Genomic DNA, 19,578 nt, shown 5'->3' with positions numbered 1-19,578 from the left:
TAAATATGGATCAAAAGTGAACGAAAAGGAAATAAACGTGACTAAAGCATGATTTAGAAGATTATTGATCTTAGAGCGATAGATACAACAAGTACATCTATCAAAATTACCCACATCGTAAACCAGAACCAAAGTCAGCAAAAACAACAAGCCTTTCATAGGAACATCCCAGATCCGATCTAAAGTATGTTTCATGTCAACAACCCTAGGACATTCTCGACGACAAGTTGATGATCATACATGCAGACATGAATCAGGACCCAAAGAGGTCCATCCAGAACAAATAACACGACCAAAGCATTTAAAGGAGAGTGACAGGTACTTATCGGACTCTCAAGTTATCATATGCACATGTTACGGTTGTATATCGTGGAATGTAGCAACCGAGCGAACGATACAGATTTGGCCATATAAGATTAATGTAATAACATGATGCTTAGACAGATAAAGATAGATTGACACTACATATGATAACTAGCACATCTTGTCAAATAACACGCTTAGTACAATATCTACCCATAGTAAGAAGATACACCATACTACGCTTAGTACAATATCTACCAAGAGTAAGATGATACACCATACTACCCTGATGCAATCTAATATATACCATATCAGGGCAGCATGACGGTTACCTTCAGAAACCCTTAGGAAAGGGGTGGTGATATGCTAAAAAACGAGAATCACATGTTGCTTGGTGAACATCTATCATCTGTTTATTGATATAGTGAAATGTGCATAGTCCACAGACTTGGAGTGATAAGCATTCCCTAACTAACCACGTGTTTGCAAACATAATCGATCTACCTAAACAACTTTGTTTGTACACCAAATTCAAAATTGATTCAACCTATATCCACCCATAAAATTAGGCTTGGAAAAATATGTCTAAAATTGACCAGATCAACACACATAAGTTAAGAAAGAGAGGGAGGATACCTCGGTCTTGAAGACCTAAGGATCAAATCCAAGTTTTAAAGGTTGAACCAACACATTAGAGAATGTTAGAAGGACACATAAGAGGGATACGAGAAGAGAGATGAGAAACAAATGTAGACCAAAAGAGTGAGAGACATCATGCGAGGAAAGGAGAAGCCTCGAGAGAGATACCAGACCTCGGTGCGGTAGATTTCGGTCCATGATCTGTAGCGTTGAGGTGCCATCACAACACCTTCCATAGTGACGTCACTGCATTTAAATTGGTCCGAGCAATGTAACATTGACGCCATAGACTATGACGTGAATCATAAGGTTGAAAAATGGTTTTATGGTTTTCATTAGGACCGTGAACATGTTTTTTTCTTTAAAAAAGGGCTAAAAATATGAATGAGTCCAGTGCTAGGGTCTACGTCTCTATGATTTCCATATTATCAATCTTGTAATTTTTATCTAAAATCTCGAGATTGGATTAGATTTTAGAATCTACACGATCTTGCTAGCCGTTGCAGTTCTATGAAGTCCACAGGCACCCCTCGGCCGAGGCTCACTCGATCGATCGTGCTTGATACTAGCACGTGAGAACGAGGTTTGCAATACAAATGGGTTTCAGCCTTGAAGCACATCAAAAACGATGAGTCAGCCGCTCCTCTAGACAAATAGGGGGGCATGTGAAAGGGAAATAGTCTCAATATTTACTATAATCGATTTTGGTGTTTGACGACCATCACAAACCTTGTGGACTAACCAGTTTGTCTAGTTGATCATTACACAAGTGCATAAGTTCATTTACAACTATACTAAAGTCGACTGTCTGGAATACCGTAGATTATTCCGGACAGGAGAAGCTTTTTTGGAAAATCACCTAGGCACGGACCGTCCGGGCCCTTGCGGCGGATCGTCCGCGACACTAGGGTGAGCCTCGGACAGAACCAATGCAAAAAACACGAGTCTACACTACGGACTGTCCGATGGAAAAGCAAGCACCGTCCGAGACCAAGCGCGGACCGTCCGGCCTTAGGCGCGGACCGTCCGGTCGGCGAAGAACAGAAAAACCCGAAGGTGACAGGTTCGGTAAAATGAATTATAGCGTCCTTGCGGACCGTCCGGGGTGCACGACCGGACCGTCCGCGACTACCTTTATCTGACATCTGACGACACATTAAATGCTATATAGCCATTGATATAGCCGTTACTGCTGGCCGTTGCGATTTCAGCCGTTGATGTGCAGGGCGGACCGTCCGGACCAAGGGCGCGGACCGTCCGCGGTCGGCAGGAAAGGAGCAACGACTAGAAAGTGGTTGGGAGCTATAAATACAACCCCAACCACCTCCATTCACTTCATCCAAGCATTCCAATCTTTCACATTCAATACAAGAGCTAGCAATCCATTCCAAGACACAACCAAAGCTTCCAATCTCTACAAGTTCCACAATGGAGACAAGTAATCATTAGTGATTAGTGACTTGAGAGAGAGAGAGTGATCCATGTGTTATTTGTCGCTCTTGTCGCTTGGCTTTTGCAATCGTGCTTTCTTCTTCACATTATTATTCTCAAGTGACTTGTAATCAAAGCAAGAGACATTAAGTTGTGGTGGTCCTTGTAGGGGTCTAAGTGACCCGTTTGATTAAGGAGAAAGCTCACTCGGTCTAAGTGACCGTTTGAGAGAGGGAAAGAGTTGAATGAGAACCGGTCTTTGTGACCATCTCAACGGGGACTAGGTTCTTTGGAACCGAACATCGGTAAAACAAATCACCGTGTTCATTCGCTTTATTTCTTGGTTGATTTGTTTTCCCTCTCTTTCGGACTCGGATTTAATTCTAACGCTAACCCCTACTTGTAGTGTGTGCTTAAGTTTATAAATTTCAGATTCCGCCTATCCACCCCCTATAGGCGACTTTCAACATGCATGCATGCAGGGCAACACCATCAGAGACATACCATGTGTGTCTGGTTGCCCGTGTGAGCTCATCTAGGCTCTTTACATGTATTGATCCGACCGTTTGGTTGTCTGTAGGTTATCTGTACAGGACAGAGTCAAAGTCTGGATATGCATGTGCAATTTAGGATGTATTTGGTTGTACGTACCAGGGAGATAAAAGGGTATGTCCATATTTTTTATAATATTTCGATGATAGTAAGTGAACACCCCCGCACTTTGCACGCGCGCTCTAAAGTACGTAACTGACCAGCCAAGCTAGAACGAGTGAGGCGCTAGCTGGACGCGCATGCAACCAATCATATGGAAGAGTGTCTCATTTTCTTCTTCTCCTCTGCTGCCTGCGCCTGGGCATTTCCGTCGCGGGTAGACAGGGCCCCGCGCTCCGCTGCAGCTGCATGCACGCCCGGCCGGCCACTCATCTCCGGCGATCGTGACCATTGCTTTTGGTAGGTAAAGCCCCGTTTATTTCTTTCTTATTGCTACGGCGACGAAAGAGATCCGGAAAAGGGGCGAGCGGATCGACGACGGCCTGGCCTGCTGGTAGCGGGCCTCGCACTAATTAACGTGGGGGGCGTGAACGTGATTCGCCATCCGGCCGCACTTGTTCTCGCTCGCGGCGCGAGCCACCATCCCCGTTCCTTCCCTCTCTCTCTCTCTCTCTCTCTCTCTCTCTCTCTCTCTCTCTCTCTCTCTCTCTCTCTCTCTTTTCTTTCCCTTTTATTACTCATATTTTTTGCAATTTCTTCTCGGTGGTGTTCCCTGTGCTCCGTCGGCCGCCATCATGACATGAGTCACCCACCAATCTCAAGTGACTGAGTGAACAACCCGGGCGCCAACACGTGCCGCAGCCTCTAGAGAAAGGGGAGGAGAAAAAAGATGAAGAGGAGGAAGCACAAGTGATTGCGAGAAAAGAAGTGCAGTATAGTAGTATTTAGACGTACGTCGAGCCCGGTACAATGATTGGTTTGGTGCTAAAGGTAGCTACCAAAGCGTCCAAAGGCCTCCAAGCAAGGCATCGGCATGGTTTCGCGGCCGTGGTTTCTATGCGTGCGTGGCGAGTTGCATTTTTTTTCTTTCCTTTTCACGGTTTCTTCAGACCTGGCGTATTTAACGATCTGCCAGCCAAGCTGTTACCAGCTAATAGAGCAGATGGCAACAGGTTCTAAACACCGTGGCCTCAAGATCAAATTTTCATATTGATTTTTCTAAACACTGTAGCCGCAATGACCCAGTTTATACTCTGACACCGGCTCCTACGAGTCTACGACTCACTGCCTTTTCTTTTGTTTTTTTGTTTCCGGGTCAAGTCAACTACCCGATGGTTGCATTCCCATCCACAGCAACAGCTCTGATAGATCAAGCCAAAAATGTTTTGTTTGTTTTTTTTTATGTATGTACCCAAGGGCGATCCACCTCGTCGCGCAGTCGCACGCACGTCAGTACGTCACAGTATTTTAGGCAACCCGGCTCTCGCCACCAGGCTCCAGCCAGCCAAGAGCCCCCGCGCCGCGGTGGGTGACTGGGCGCGACAGCCGCCTAGTCGCGTCACCCCACCCGCCGTGTACACGTGCCACCCCCCCGGGCGGCCCGAGCGGCGAGCGAACGGCAAGCGCCCCCGCTCGCTTGGCGCGGCTCGCGCGCGACAGAGACGTCGCGTGGCTGTGCGCTGGCGCTCGCGCACGTCCGTCCGTCCGCGCCCCGCGACGAGGGGACGGAGGAAAGCGACGCGGCCCTCGCGACAGCGGCCGGCGAGCGACGCGCGTAATAAAAATCAAAATAGCAAAAAAAAAAACAAAACATTTTACGACCTGGGCCCCCCGGGGTGCTTATCCCATCGTACGTACCCCGTCCCCCGGCGGAAAAAAGAGAGAGAGAGAGAGCGACGGCCCGCCACGACGCGTCCTGGGCCTCGCGTGGCCTGCCCTGGCCCTGCCCTGGCTGGCTATACGCCTGTTCCTTCGTCCTTCCTTCCTACCCGTCCCAATCGCCCGCTGCCACCTCGGCGCGGAGCATACTTGCCCGCGAATTAAACTGCCCATGAGGCCATGATGATCATTCTGGACGTGTCTAGTACTGCTAGCGTATTTATTTATTTATTAATCAATCAGCATGATAAACAAATGCGAATCGTTAGAGTAATCCCGCCGTGTTTTTCTTGGTCCATACGTACGTACAAAGAAGAAGGAGATGATGATGATGATGATAAGGAGGGGCGATTCAAAAGACGTGCGTGGATTGGGCTTTGTGGTGTCTTTTCTCTTTTTTCTAATCTTTTAGTGCGATGATGATAATAATAATATAGATAATAAAGCAACATCACTAGCTAATCGACACGCCAGCACCTACCTACTTTGGCGAGTGCTCTACTAGTGTACTCGTATACAATTCGCCAAGCTCCGTGCACGCTGGGAAACGTGATAGGGCAGCACAGTAGCGTGCGTGTGCTTTTCGTGGTACCGTGCATTTCGATTGGTCCTCTAACTTGTATATACTAGTAGTAGCTGTCATAGTTTCAAGGTAGAAAAAAAGTGCCAAGTTTTTTTTTTGTAGAAAAGAAAAAAAATACTAGCCAATTCGCAATTATTTTGGTTTTGCGACAGAGGGAGTAGTTGTAACTCCCAGTCTCCCGTTGCACGGGAAGGCAGGCAATCAAGCAGGTGGAACACGAAGACCCACGCTGTCAGTGCGCCTGTGCAGTGCATGCACGGGAGGGAAGGGAACTTTACTTGGGCGCGATTCTCCCGACAGGTACGTGTCAAGGTGTCAGTGTCACCCGCGCGCGCCAATGCAAATGGACGACGAGCCTCCCATCACTTCACTTGACCCGGCCAGCTCGGGTTGCCCATCCCATCCGCCTCTCCTTGATAAACTCCGTGGTCCGCAGCCACCGAGCCGAGCCCGGCACAGACGCTACTGGCACGCACGCACCAGCACCACACCACATGCATGGTGGAGCCTAGCACGGGCAGCTAGCTCCCGGCCGGCGACGTGACGACCACCACCACCACATGTTGCATGAGCAGCAGGCACCGCCACCGCCATCCATCAACCCCGACGACGACGGCGGCCGCGATGTCGAGGTCACCACGTTCCGCGACATCCACCCTCTGACGCCCGACGCGCCGCCGCCCGCCTCCGCGTCCTGGGACACGGCCAGCCACCGCTCCTTGTCGTCGTCCGACGACCAGCAGTACATGACGATGAGCCGCGAGTTCACGGCCATGGTCGCCGCCGGGGCGACCATGCAGACCGGCGGCTACGACGGCGCCGCCGACCAGCTCACCAGCATCGGCGAGGACGAGCTGGAGGAGACCAACCCGCTGGCCATCGTCCCCGACAGCCACCCCATCGCCACGCCAGCCAGGTCCAGGGCGTCCGGGCTGGAGGTCGTGCCCGCGGGCCCGGCGCCGGCGCCGCAGCCGCCCGCGCACCTGGAGGCCAGCCAGGTCAAGAAGGAGGAGGTGGAGACCAAGGTCACGGCCTGGCAGACGGCCGAGGTCGCCAAGATCAACAACCGCTTCAAGAGGGAGGATGTGGTCATCAACGGCTGGGAGACCGAGCAGGTGGAGAAGGCCTCCGCGTGGCTCAAGAAGATCGAGGTACCGACTACACCGACGCCCTCTTCTTTGCTCCCTCTTCGTCAATTTATATATATCTTGCTCAACTCAAACCACGAGTTGAGGATCTGCGTTCTTGTTTGTTCCGCAGAGGAAGCTGGACGAGCAGCGCGCCAAGGCGCTGGAGAAGACGCAGAACGACATCGCCAAGGCGCGGCGCAAGGCGGAGGAGAAGCGGGCGTCGGCGGAGGCCAAGCGGGGCCTCAAGCTGGCCAAGGTGCTGGAGCTCGCCAACTTCATGAAGGCCGTCGGCAGGGTGCCCACCAAGCGCTCCTTCTTCTAGCCAGCCGACTACCCCCGTCTCTCCCTGCCTGCGTGTGATCGATGTACGCTCGCTGCTGCATCCGAGAACCTAACTGTAAAGAAAAAAAAACTGTAAGCTGTATACGTACTGCGCCTGCTGGTTCCCCTGTGATGTCTGTCAGTGTCATCCATCACAGGGTGCCAGTTGTTCTCTTCTCTTTCTTTTCTTTTCTCTTCTCTTGGCTTGTATATCGGATCCATATATGCTGGTGGTGCTTGAACGAACTGTTGTTGTTTGCTTAACCGTGCAAACATATACAGTGGTATATACACTACATTCAGAACCCAATACTGCAACTGTTGTTAGAGCTGCTACGTACTTACTTGTGCAGAGAACAGAGTATACGGGCACGTCGTCACATCACTGCGAATAGGGATAGGTACAGTGGCCATCGCCATGCTTGGTACTGTAGTACTGCAATTCAGTCGGTCTGATCATCCATCCTGCATCATGATCAGGAGCCATGTCTGTTACCTTCTTTCTCCTCGAACGACGACCATGCGTATCTCTGTAGGATAGGAGTACAGCCAGGGCACTAGCAGTGGTCATCGCGGCATGGCGAACGAACCCTGCTCGGCACGTCGGCCGGCCGGTCGCTACTCGCCACATGCCCTCGATGGATTTGCCCTTGCCCTCGTGACAGTGCCCACCGGGGGGGGGGGGGGGGGGGGGGGATCGATCCAAAGGTTACGATAGGATCCTGAAAGGGACGGGGCGACAGGTGTGACTGGGGTCGGCCGGTGGGAGATGGGTCTCCGCGCGGAATCGACCGGGCATCTTTCGTGGCCGTAACGTCGGCGACGGCGACGGTGAGATGCCCGGCCGCGCGCCTCGCTGGCGCTCGCCATAGTCCAGGCGGAGCGGATGGAGACCGGCACCTCACACGGTCTTCAAGTGATTGTTTTAGGGGTTTCATACGAGACAAACGGGAAACGGCTCTGAAAACAATTGATTAATAGCTAGTACTTCATCTATTTTTTATTTGTCGCGATTTAGTTCAAAAATAAATTAGTAGGTGACAAATATTCGAGAACTGCCAGGTACCGTAATTAGGGGTAGCTCCAATACTCCTTAACACGGCTGAAAAACATCCTTAGAACAAACCGAAAAGATTGATAGTCACAGTTCAAGTCAAGGCCTCGTCTACCAAGGGACGTGATCTCGTCTAAGCCCAGCCTCGGGCAAGAATAGTAGTCCCGGACGGATTCGCGCCTCGCCCGAGGGCATCCTCAAGCAGTGGGTGCACCCTCGGCTCACCCGAAGCCAAGCTCGGGCAAACTTTGTCGTGCAGCGACCTCGCCCAAATCGCCTCACCAACCGACCGTATCGCATGCGCATTTAATGCGGGGATCGCCTGACACCTTATCCTGACACGCGTGCCAGACAGTTCATGGTGGATCTCCGCGCCGAATCGACCGGGTGTTGGAGACCAAAAGTGTCTTGCGGACGGTCCGGCTGTGAGGCCGGACGGTACGCGGTCCGAACAGTTCGTGGTGGTGGCGCGGACGGTCCGCGCGTGCGCAGAGTTAGTTAGAGTTCCTCGCGGGATTTGTTACCTAAAACCTCGGGATTAACTCGGAAATCAGTTTGAAGCGGATCCAGACCTCCCTTTTATATAGATGAAGGGCTACGACCGATTGAACCCCCGAACAATCGATCAAATCAAGTCTATTTCTCATTTTTATCTTATGCATTAGGAGTAGCTCTAGTTTAGTTCTAGTCTAGTATTCCAATCACCAAATTCTCCGCTTCTCTTCGGCTCTACGTCGATTAGAGGAATCTAGGTCAGCCTGCCTGAGCCTAGACAACTCCTAGGATCTCTCCTCCCCGACGGGATCCCTCCCGGGAACGAGATCCAGGCGCCGCCGGCGACCTTCGCCGCCCCTACGCACGCACAGACCGTCCGGCCCCAGGGCGCGGACCGTCCGGCCGTCAGGCATGGAACGCTAGCCCCTGTACCAGGTCGCGGACCGTCCGGCCCCTGGTCGCGGACCGTCCGCGCCTCTGCAGAGGGCACCGCCGCCGGTTCTCACGCAATGTTTGGCGCACGAAAAGGTGCCAACATACTTTTGGCGACTCCGCTGGGGACAGGTGTTTAGATCTACTAAAAATCAGGCCCTTGAATGGCCGGTTCTAAAGATCACACCGATATCTCCCCGGACAATATCCTAAAGCCGACTGTTGAAAGTCTGACGACCGATGAGCAACAACAATACGAGGACTACATGCGTCAAGCGAAGGAGAAATTCTTATCACAATATACGGTGGATCACCACCAGAAAGTTATCAAACATGGAGAGACCGACGTCGCATCTCTTCTATCTTCGCTTCAAGTCCCCAACGTAAGTAAACCCGACGACATCCAATCTATTAAACAGTATGTAGATCATCAGCAAAATCAAATGAAACAACAGATTGGAGGGTTAGTAGAGTCAATTAGAAAATTAACGCGTACGTTGGAAAAGTCTGTTGCGCCTAGTTTTCCATCATATGAAACTAGTAATAGGGTATTTATATCTGATGCATCGGCAACAAATGGGGATTCGTAGCCCCAACCTTTATATGGTATGCCGATGAACTCATATTCAGGGCAAATACAACCACCGCCGTCCCTGCTTGGCAGATCGGTGCCCCTGAACACGGCCGGACCGTCCGAGCCTCTGCACGGACCGTTCGGCCCATACGCAGACCGTCCGGCTTGCTCTGCCGGACAGTCTAGGGCCGCCCTAGGACCACCGCCGTCCCTGATTGGCAGATCGGCGAACCTGGACGCAGTCAGACAGTCCGAGCTTCTGCCCGGACCGTCCGACCCTTACGTGGACCGTCCGGCTTTCCCTGCCAGACAGTCCGGGGCCGCACTAGGACTACCGTGTGGCGTCCCGATAATGGTAAACGCAACCGGTCAGTTCGGATTTACCACCGGACAAACCGGATACACATACGCAGAACCTGCTGTTGCACACAATGCACCAAATTATTACACACCACAACAGCAGTATGTTTCGTCCTCTACATATTTAAACCATAACGCACCATATAATCACAGACCGATCAACACTATCGATCGGTCACGACAAGAAGGTCGGTACACTAATGCCCGACCAAATGAGCCCCATAACCCAGGATCTGGTGGCCTGCCACCGGGTGCAATGGAAAAAATTAGGGAAGAGATGACATAACTATTTCGAGATAAGTTCGGAGTTAATGTAGCCAGAGTAGGGCAATCATACCAAAAGCCATATAATCACCGGTTTGACACTGTCCCATATCCACAAGGGGCAAGGATACCAGAATTTTCTAAGTTTTCTGGTGAGAATGGGAGAAGCACACACGAACACATAGGCCAATTCCTAGCACACCTAGGCGAATTGGCCGATGGAGAAGCATTTCGTGTTCGTTTATTTTCTTTATCCCTTACTAGTACCGCTTTTGCATGGTACGCCGCCCTGCCTCCTAATTCCATTAATTCCTGGAATGAGTTAGAAAGTAAATTTCATGAACATTTCTTTGCCGAGGAATATGAATTAGGACTAGCTGACTTAGCTTCAGTCCGACAAGGACGCGAAGAATCGGTGAATGATTATATCCGGAGGTTCCGGGACACTAGAAACCGATGCTTTCGGATCCATGTCGCAGACAAAGAGCTAACATGGCTAGCTTTTAATGGGTTGCTATCCTACTTAAGAGACAAATTAGATGGGACCCAGTTCTTTTCGATAGCGCAGCTACATCAGCGGGCTTTAGCCTGTGAAAGCCGATTTAAAGAGGCTTCAAAATCGGCCGCCCGTGCTATACATCTAATAGAGCGTGATAGTTCAGATGATGAATCCGCATATGTGTATACCGCTGAGTTTATTTGGCCAACAAAGGCCAAATCTTCGGCATGTTCTTCCTTACAGTCGGTTCAAAAGAATCGACAAGAAGAGATTAAATTTACCTTTAATGTTGCCAAATTGAAAGGGAAATGTGCCCTTGGGCCATTTCTAAGTATTTTGGTGATTTAGTGTCCAACACAAGTGCTTAAGTGTTAAATGGTGGACAAAGTACAAATCAAGTATAAAGGTATGTTTCTCAGACTTAGTACATTGTTTTAGAGACTAATGTATTGTGTCTAAGTGCTGGAAACAGGAAAAATCAAGTTGAAATTAAAGACGGCCTTGTTCAGCCGAAGTCAGCTCAGTCTGGGTGCACCGGACAGTGTCCGGTGCGCCAGGCTGGCTCAGGCGAACTTGCTGCTCTCGGGAAGTGATTAACGACGTATGACTATAATTCATCGGACTGTCCGGTGTGCACCGGACTGTCCGGTGAGCCAACGGTCGGCCGGGCCAACGGTCGGCCGCGCGATCCGCGCGAGACACGTGGCCGAGCCAACGGTCGGAAGGGGGGCACCGGACTGTCCGGTGTGCACCGGACAGTGTCCGGTGCGCCAACGGCTCCAAAGCGCCAACGGTCGGCTTCGCCAAATAAGGAAGGAGATCCGCACCGGACAGTGTCCGGTGGTGCACCGGACTGTCCGGTGCGCCAGGCGACAGAAGGCAAGAATTGCCTTCCTGGAATGCATTCAACGGCTCCTAGCTGCCTTGGGGCTGTAAAAGGGACCCCTAGGCGCATGGAGGAGTACACCAAGCATTCTCTAAGCATTCCTAAGCACCAAGACTTCGATTCCGCGCATTTGATTCTTTGTGATAGCAATTAGAGCTCTCTTTGAGTTGTGAACTCACCGGGTTGTGTTGTGAGCTCTTGTTGCGGCTTGTGTGCGTGTTGGTACTCTGATTTCGTGTCTTGTGTGCGTTGCTCATCCCTCCCTTACTCCGTGCTTCTTTGTGAACTTCAAAGTGTAAGGGCGAGAGGCTCCAAGTTGTGGAGATTCCTCGCAAACAGGATATAGTAAAGCAAAGCAAAACACCGTGGTATTCAAGTGGGTCTTTGGACCGCTTGAGAGGGGTTGATTGCAACCCTCGTCCATTGGGACGCCACAACGTGGAGTAGGCAAGTGTTGAACTTGGCCGAACCACGGGATAAACCACTGTGTCTATATGTGATTGATCTTCTTGTGGTTATCGTGTCTTGCAAAGACTCCTATCTAGCCACTTGGCTTTATTGTGCTAACTCTTAATCAAGTTTTGTGGCATTAAAGTTTAAGTTTTACAGGATCACCTATTCACCCCCCCTCTAGGTGCTCTCAATTGGTATCAGAGCCGTTCTCTTCAAGAAAGGGACTAACCGCCCGAAGAGATGGATCCTAGGGGCAAGGGGATTGTGATCAATGATAAGGAGAAGGAGTCCTTCGTCAACGAGCCTAAAGATGACAAGCCTACCGACTCGGGCTCGGGCCACAAACGAAAAGATGGAAAGAAGAAGAAGACGAGGCGCATCAAGGAGATCGTCTACTACGACGACAGCGACGAGTCATCTTCTTCCCAAAGGGACGACGACAACAACTACGAGAAAAAGAAGACGATTAACTCAAACTTCTCTCTCGATTATTCTCGTATTCCGCATAGTTCAAATGCACATTTGCTTTACATTCCACTTGGTAAACCTCCTCATTTTGATGGAGAGGACTACAGATTTTGGAGTCACAAAATGCGTAGTCACCTGTTCTCTCTCCATCCTAGTATATGGGAGATAGTAGAGAGTGGAATGAAATTTGATAGCTCGGATAGTCCTTTATTTATAAATGAACAGATTCATAAAAATGCACAAGCTACTACTGTGTTGTTAGCCTCATTGTGCAGGGACGAGTACCATAAGGTGAGCGGCTTGGACAATGCCAAGCAGATCTGGGACACCCTCAAGATCTCACATGAGGGGAACGATGTCACCATGCTCACCAAAATGGAGTTGGTGGAAGGCGAACTTGGGAGATTCGCGATGATTAGAGGGGAGGAGCCAACACAGACATACAACAGGCTCAAGACCCTCATCAACAAGATAAGGAGCTATGGAAGCACGCGAGGGACGGACCACGACGCTGTCCGCCTAATGCTAAGGTCCTTTACCATCCTTGATCCACATCTTGTGAACAATATTCGTGAGAATCCTAAGTACACGAAGATGACGCCCGAGGAGATCCTTGGAAAGTTCGTAAGCGGGCGGATGATGATCAAGGAGGCTAGATACGTAGACGATGCATTAAATGGTCCAATCCAAGAGCCTCAAACTATTGCTCTCAAGGCAACAAGGAGCAAGGAGGCACTACCTAGCAAGGTGGCGCAAGTTGAGGCAGCCGGGCTTAATGATGAAGAGATGGCCCTCATCATCAAGCGATTCAAGACGGCACTAAAGGGTCGCAAGGAGCACCCCAACAAGAACAAGACGAAGGGGAAGCGCTCCTACTTCAAATGTGGTAAGATTGGTCATTTTATCGCTAATTGTCCCGATAATGATAGTGACCAGGAAAAGAAAAGTGGAAAGTGGGAAAAGAAGAAGAACTACAAGAAGGCGAAAGGCGAGGCACATCTTGGAAAGGAGTGGGATTCAGATTGCTCCTCGTCCGACTCCGACAACGAAGGACTTGCCGCCACCGCCTTCAACAAGTCATCCCTCTTCCCCAACGAGCATCACACTTGCCTCATGGCAAGGGAAAAGAAGGTAAGCACTCGTAATACTAGTACTTATGCTTCTTCAAGTGAGGATGAGTCTAGTGATGATGAAATAGACTATTCATGCTTATTCAAGGGCTTAGATAGAACTAAGATTGATAAGATTAATGAATTGATTGATGCTTTGAATGATAAGAATAGATTACTAGAAAAACAAGAGGACCTTTTATATGAAGAGCATGATAAATTTGTTAGTGCACAAAATTCTCTTGCTCTAGAAGTTAAAAGGAATGAAATGCTTTCTTGTGAACTATCTACTTGTCATGAAACCATTTCTACTTTAAAAAGTGTTAATGATGATTTAAATGCTAAACTAGAAGTAGCAAGTAAATCTAACTCTTGTGTAGAACATGTTATGATTTGCAATAGGTGCAAGGATTTTAATGTTGATGCTTGTAGTGAACACCTAGTTTGCATTTCTACATTAAATGATGAAGTGGCTAGTCTTAATGCCCAACTTAAGACTAGCAAGAGTGAATTTGACAAGCTAAAATTTGCAAGGGATGCCTACACGATTGGTAGACACCCCTCAATTAAGGATGGTCTTGGCTTCAAGAGGGAAGTCAAGAACTTAACAAGCCATAAGGTTTCCATCTCCGCCAAGGAGAAAGGGAAGGCCCCTATGGCTAATAGTGCTCAAAAGAACCATGCCTTCATGTATCATGATAGGAGACATTCTAGAAATGTTAATAGAAGTTATGATGCTTTTGATTCTCATGCCATGGTTGCTTCTAGTTCTTCTATTATGCATGATAGAAATGTGGCTAGGAAAAATGTTGTTAATCATATGCCTAGAAGAAATATTGTTCATTTTCCTAGGAAAGTAATGAATGAACCTTCTACAATTTATCATGATTTAAATGCTTCCTTTGCTATTTGTAGAAAGGATAGGAAGATAATTGCTAGGAAATTAGGGGCCAAATGTAAGGGAGACAAGACTTGCATTTGGGTCCCTAAGACTATTGTGACTAACCTTGTAGGACCCAACATGAGTTGGGTACCTAAGACCCAAGCCTAAATTTGCCTTGCAGGTTTATGCATCCGGGGGCTCAAGCTGGATTATCGACAGCGGATGCACAAACCACATGACAGGGGAGAAGAGGATGTTCTCTTCCTACGTCAAGAACTAGGATCCCCAAGATTCAATCATATTCGGTGATGGGAACCAAGGCAAGGTGAAAGGGATAGGAAAAATTGCTATATCATCCGAGCACTCTATTTCTAATGTGTTCTTAGTTGAGTCGCTTGGATATAACTTGTTGTCTGTGAGTCAACTTTGTAATATGGGATATAACTGTCTATTCACAAATGTAGATGTGTCTGTCTTTAGAAGAAGTGATGGTTCATTAGCTTTTAAGGGTGTATTAGACGACAAACTCTATTTAGTTGATTTTACAAAAGAGGAGGCCGGTCTAGATGCATGCTTAATTGCTAAGACTAGCATGGGCTGGCTGTGGCATCGTCGCTTAGCACATGTAGGGATGAAGAACCTTCACATGCTTCTAAAGGGAGAACACGTGATAGGTCTAACTAATGTTACTTTCGAAAAAGATAGACCTTGTGCAGCTTGTCAAGCAGGGAAACAGGTGGGAAGCTCTAATCAAGCCAAAAATGTGATGACAACATCAAGACCCCTGGAGTTACTTCATATGGACCTCTTTGGACCCGTCGCCTATCTAAGCATAGGAGGAAGTAAGTATGGTCTTGTTATAGTTGATGATTTTTTCCGCTTCACTTGGGTATTCTTTTTGCAGGATAAATCTGAAACCCAAGGGACCCTCAAGCGCTTCCTAAGGAGAGCTCAAAACAAGTTTGAGCTGAAGGTGAAGAAGATAAGAAGCGACAATGGGTCCGAGTTCAAGAACCTTCAAATGGAGGAGTATCTTGAGGAGGAAGGAATCAAGCACGAGTTCTCCGCTCCCTACACACCACAGCAAAATGGTGTAGTAGAGAGGAAGAACAGGACGCTTATAGACATGGCAAGGACGATGCTTGGAGAGTTCAAGACCCCCGAGCGCTTTTGGTCGGAAGCCGTGAACATGGCTTGCCACGCCATCAACCGGGTCTACCTTCATCATCTCCTCAAGAAGACTTCGTATGAGCTACTAACCGGTAACAAACCCAATGTTTCGTATTTTCGAGTTTTTGGGAGTAAATGCTACATTCTAGTGAAGAAGGGTAGGAATTCCAAATTTGCTCCCAAAGCCGTATAAGGGTTTTTGTTAGGTTATGACTCAAATACAAAGGCATATAGGGTCTTCAACAAATCATCGGGTTTGGTTGAAGTCTCTAGCGACGTTGTATTTGATGAGACTAATGGCTCTCCAAGAGAGCAAGTTATTGATCTTGATGATGTAGATGAAGAAGACGTTCCAATGGCCGCAATGCGCACCATGGCGATTGGAGATGTGCGGCAACAGGAACAAAATGAGCGAGATCAACCTTCTTCCTCAACAATGGTGCATCCCCCAACTCAAGACGATGAACAGGTTCATCAAGAGGAGGCGTGTGATCAAGGGGGAGCACAAGATGATCATGTAATGGAGGAAGAAGCGCAACCGGCACCTCCAACCCAAGTTCGAGCGATGATTCAAAGGGATCATCCCGTCGACCAGATTTTGGGTGATATTAGCAAGGGAGTAACTACTCGGTCTCGATTAGTTAATTTTTGTGAGCATTACTCTTTTGTCTCTTCTATTGAGCCTTTCAGGGTAGAAGAAGCCTTGCTAGATCCGGACTGGGTATTGGCCATGCAAGAGGAGCTCAATAACTTCAAAAGAAATGAAGTTTGGACACTGGTGCCTCGTCCCAAGCAAAATGTTGTGGGAACCAAGTGGGTGTTTCGCAACAAACAAGACGAGCACGGGGTGGTGACAAGGAACAAGGCATGACTTGTGGCAAAAGGTTATGCCCAAGTCGCAGGTTTGGACTTTGAGGAGACTTTTGCTCCTGTGGCTAGGCTAGAGTCCATTCGTATTTTGCTAGCATATGCCGCTCACCATTCTTTTAGGTTGTTCCAAATGGATGTGAAGAGCGCTTTCCTCAACGGGCCAATCAAGGAGGAGGTGTACGTGGAGCAACCCCCTGGTTTCGAGGATGAACGGTACCCCGACCACGTGTGTAAGCTCTCTAAGGCGCTCTATGGACTTAAGTAAGCCCTAAGAGCATGGTATGAATGCCTTAGAGATTTTTTAATTGCTAATGCTTTCAAGGTTGGGAAAGCCGATCCAACTCTTTTTACTAAGACTTGTGATGGCGATCTTTTTGTGTGCCAAATTTATGTCGATGACATAATATTTGGGTCTACTAACCAAAAGTCTTGTGAAGAGTTTAGCAGGGTGATGACTCAAAAGTTTGAGATGTCGATGATGGGCGAGTTAAGCTATTTCCTTGGGTTCCAAGTGAGGCAACTCAAGGATGGTACATTCATCTCCCAAACAAAGTACACACAAGACTTGATCAAGCGGTTTGGGATGAAGGACGCCAAGCCCGCAAAGACTCCAATGGGAACCGACGGACACACCGACCTCAACAAAGGAGGTAAGTCCGTTGATCAAAAGGCATACCGGTCTATGATAGGGTCTTTACTTTATTTATGTGCTAGTAGATCGGATATTATGCTTAGCGTATGCATGTGTGCTAGATTTCAATCCGATCCAAGGGAATGTCACTTAGTGGCGGTGAAGCGAATTCTTAGATATTTAGTCGCTACGCCTTGCTTCGGGATCTGGTATCCAAAGGGGTCTACCTTTGACTTGATTGGATATTCAGACTCCGACTATGCTGGATGTAAGGTCGATAGGAAGAGTACATCGGGGACGTGCCAATTCTTAGGAAGGTCCCTGGTGTCATGGAGTTCTAAGAAACAAACTTCCGTTGCCCTATCCACCGCTGAGGCCGAGTACGTTGCCGCAGGACAGTGTTGCACGCAACTACTTTGGATGAGGCAAACCCTCCGGGACTTTGGCTACAATCTGAGCAAAGTCCCACTCCTATGTGATAATGAGAGTGCTATCCGCATGGCGGATAATCCTGTTGAACACAGCCGCACAAAGCACATAGACATCCGGCATCACTTTTTGAGAGACCACCAGCAAAAGGGAGATATCGAAGTGTTTCATGTTAGCACCGAGAACCAGCTAGCCGATATCTTTACCAAGCCTTTAGATGAGCAGACCTTTTGCAAGTTGCGTAGTGAGCTAAATGTCTTAGATTCGCGGAACTTGGATTGATTTGTAGCATACATGTGTTTATGCCTTTGATCATGTTCCTTATGCAATTTGTTGTTTATTTATGGTGCTCAAGTTGTACAAGCACTCCCTGGACCTTACAAGTCCAATTGCAAGTGATGCACAAATTTAGGGGGAGATGTGCTACAACTTGACCCTTTGAGACTAACTGTTTGCTTGAGTTTGCTTAATTTAGTCTCAAAGGAGGTTTGAAAGGGAAAAGGTGGACTTGGACCATGCAAGACTTCCACTGCACTCCGATGAAAGAGTAACTTTTTCCAAATTCATCTTTGTACTCTTATTGCCTTTTTTACTCTTAGTTGAAGATTTTGGTGAGGCAATGGGGTTAAAGGGCAAAAATTGATCCCATTTTGGTGTTTGATGCCAAAGGGGGAGAAAATAAGGCCAAAGCAAGAAATGGATCAGCTACCACTTGTGAATTTTGAATATAGTAGAGTTATAGTTTTTGTTTGTCAAAATACTCGTGTTTGCCTCTTATTGTCAAAAGTTGGTCTCTTGTGGGGAGAAGGCTTTATTATGGGAAAAAGGGGGAGTTTTTGAATCCTTGATCAATTTCTCGTGAAAAATCTCTCTTTATGTTTCAACATGTGTGTTTGACTTAGAGATAGGAAATTGAGTTTGATTTGCAAAAACAAACCAAGTGGTGGCAAAGAATGATCCATATATGTCAAATTTGAATCAAAACAATTTTGAGTTCTTATTTGAAGTGATTTTGCACTTGTTCTACTTGCCTTATGTTGTGTTGGCATAAATCACCAAAAAGGGGGAGATTGAAAGGGAAATGTGCCCTTGGGCCATTTCTAAGTATTTTTGTGATTTAGTGTCCAACACAAGTGCCTAAGTGTTAAATGGTGGACAAAATACAAATCAAGTATAAAGGTATGTTTCTCAGACTTAGTACATTGTTTTAGAGACTTATGTATTGTGTCTAAGTGCTGGAAACAGGAAAAATCAAGTTGAAATTAAAGACGGCCTTATTCAGCCGAAGTCAGCTCAGTCTGGGTGCACCGGACTGTCCGGTGGTGCACCGGGCAGTGTCCGGTGCGCCAGGCTGGCTCAGGCGAACTTGCTGCTCTCGGGAAGTGATTAACGGCGTACGGCTATAATTCACCGGACTGTCCGGTGTGCACCGGACTGTCCGGTGAGCCAACGGTCGGCCGGGCCAACGGTCGGCCGCGCGATCCGCGCGAGACACGTGGCCGAGCCAACGGTCAGAAGGGGGGCACTGGACGGTCCGGTGTGCACCGGACAGTGTCCGGTGCGCCAACGGCTCCAAAGCGCCAACGGTCGGCTTCGCCAAATAAGGAAGGAGATCCACACCGGACAGTGTCCGGTGGTGCACCGGACTGTCCGGTGCGCCAGGCAACAGAAGGCAAGAATTGCCTTCCTGGAATGCATTCAACGACTCCTAGCTGCCTTGGGGCTATAAAAGGGACCCCTAGGCGCATGGAGGAGTACACCAAGCATTCTCTAAGCATTCCTAAGCACCAAGACTTCGATTCCGCGCATTTGATTCTTTGTGATAGCAATTAGAGCTCTCTTTGAGTTGTGAACTCGCCGGGTTGTGTTGTGAGCTCTTGTTGCGGCTTGTGTGTGTGTTGGTACTCTGATTTCGTGTCTTGTGTGCGTTGCTCATCCCTCCCTTACTCCGTGCTTCTTTGTGAACTTCAAAGTGTAAGGGCGAGAGGCTCCAAGTTGTGGAGATTCCTCGCAAACGAGATATAGTAAAGCAAAGCAAAACACCGTGGTATTCAAGTGGGTCTTTGGACCGCTTGAGAGGGGTTGATTGCAACCCTCGTCCGTTGGGACGCCACAACGTGGAGTAGGCAAGTGTTGAACTTGGCCGAACCACGGGATAAACCACTGTGTCTATATGTGATTGATCTTCTTGTGGTTATCGTGTCTTGTAAAGACTCCTATCTAG

At 48.5% G+C, this 19,578-nt stretch overlaps 1 protein-coding gene across 1 annotated transcript; it reads left to right on the top strand.

Moving 5' to 3' along the window:
- Positions 1 to 5,772: 5,772 nt before the first annotated feature.
- LOC100273279 (uncharacterized) lies at positions 5,773 to 7,112 on the top strand. Its single transcript, NM_001351061.1, has 2 exons — positions 5,773 to 6,477; positions 6,587 to 7,112. The coding sequence occupies exons 1-2, from the start codon at positions 5,887 to 5,889 to the stop codon at positions 6,776 to 6,778; spliced, it is 783 nt and encodes a 260-aa protein (NP_001337990.1). The 5' UTR covers positions 5,773 to 5,886; the 3' UTR covers positions 6,779 to 7,112.
- Positions 7,113 to 19,578: the final 12,466 nt, after the last annotated feature.

This window comes from Zea mays, chromosome 1 (genome assembly GCF_902167145.1).
Source record: "Zea mays cultivar B73 chromosome 1, Zm-B73-REFERENCE-NAM-5.0, whole genome shotgun sequence".
NCBI lineage: Eukaryota > Viridiplantae > Streptophyta > Magnoliopsida > Poales > Poaceae > Zea > Zea mays.
This window is presented reverse-complemented; position numbering and strand designations above follow the sequence as displayed.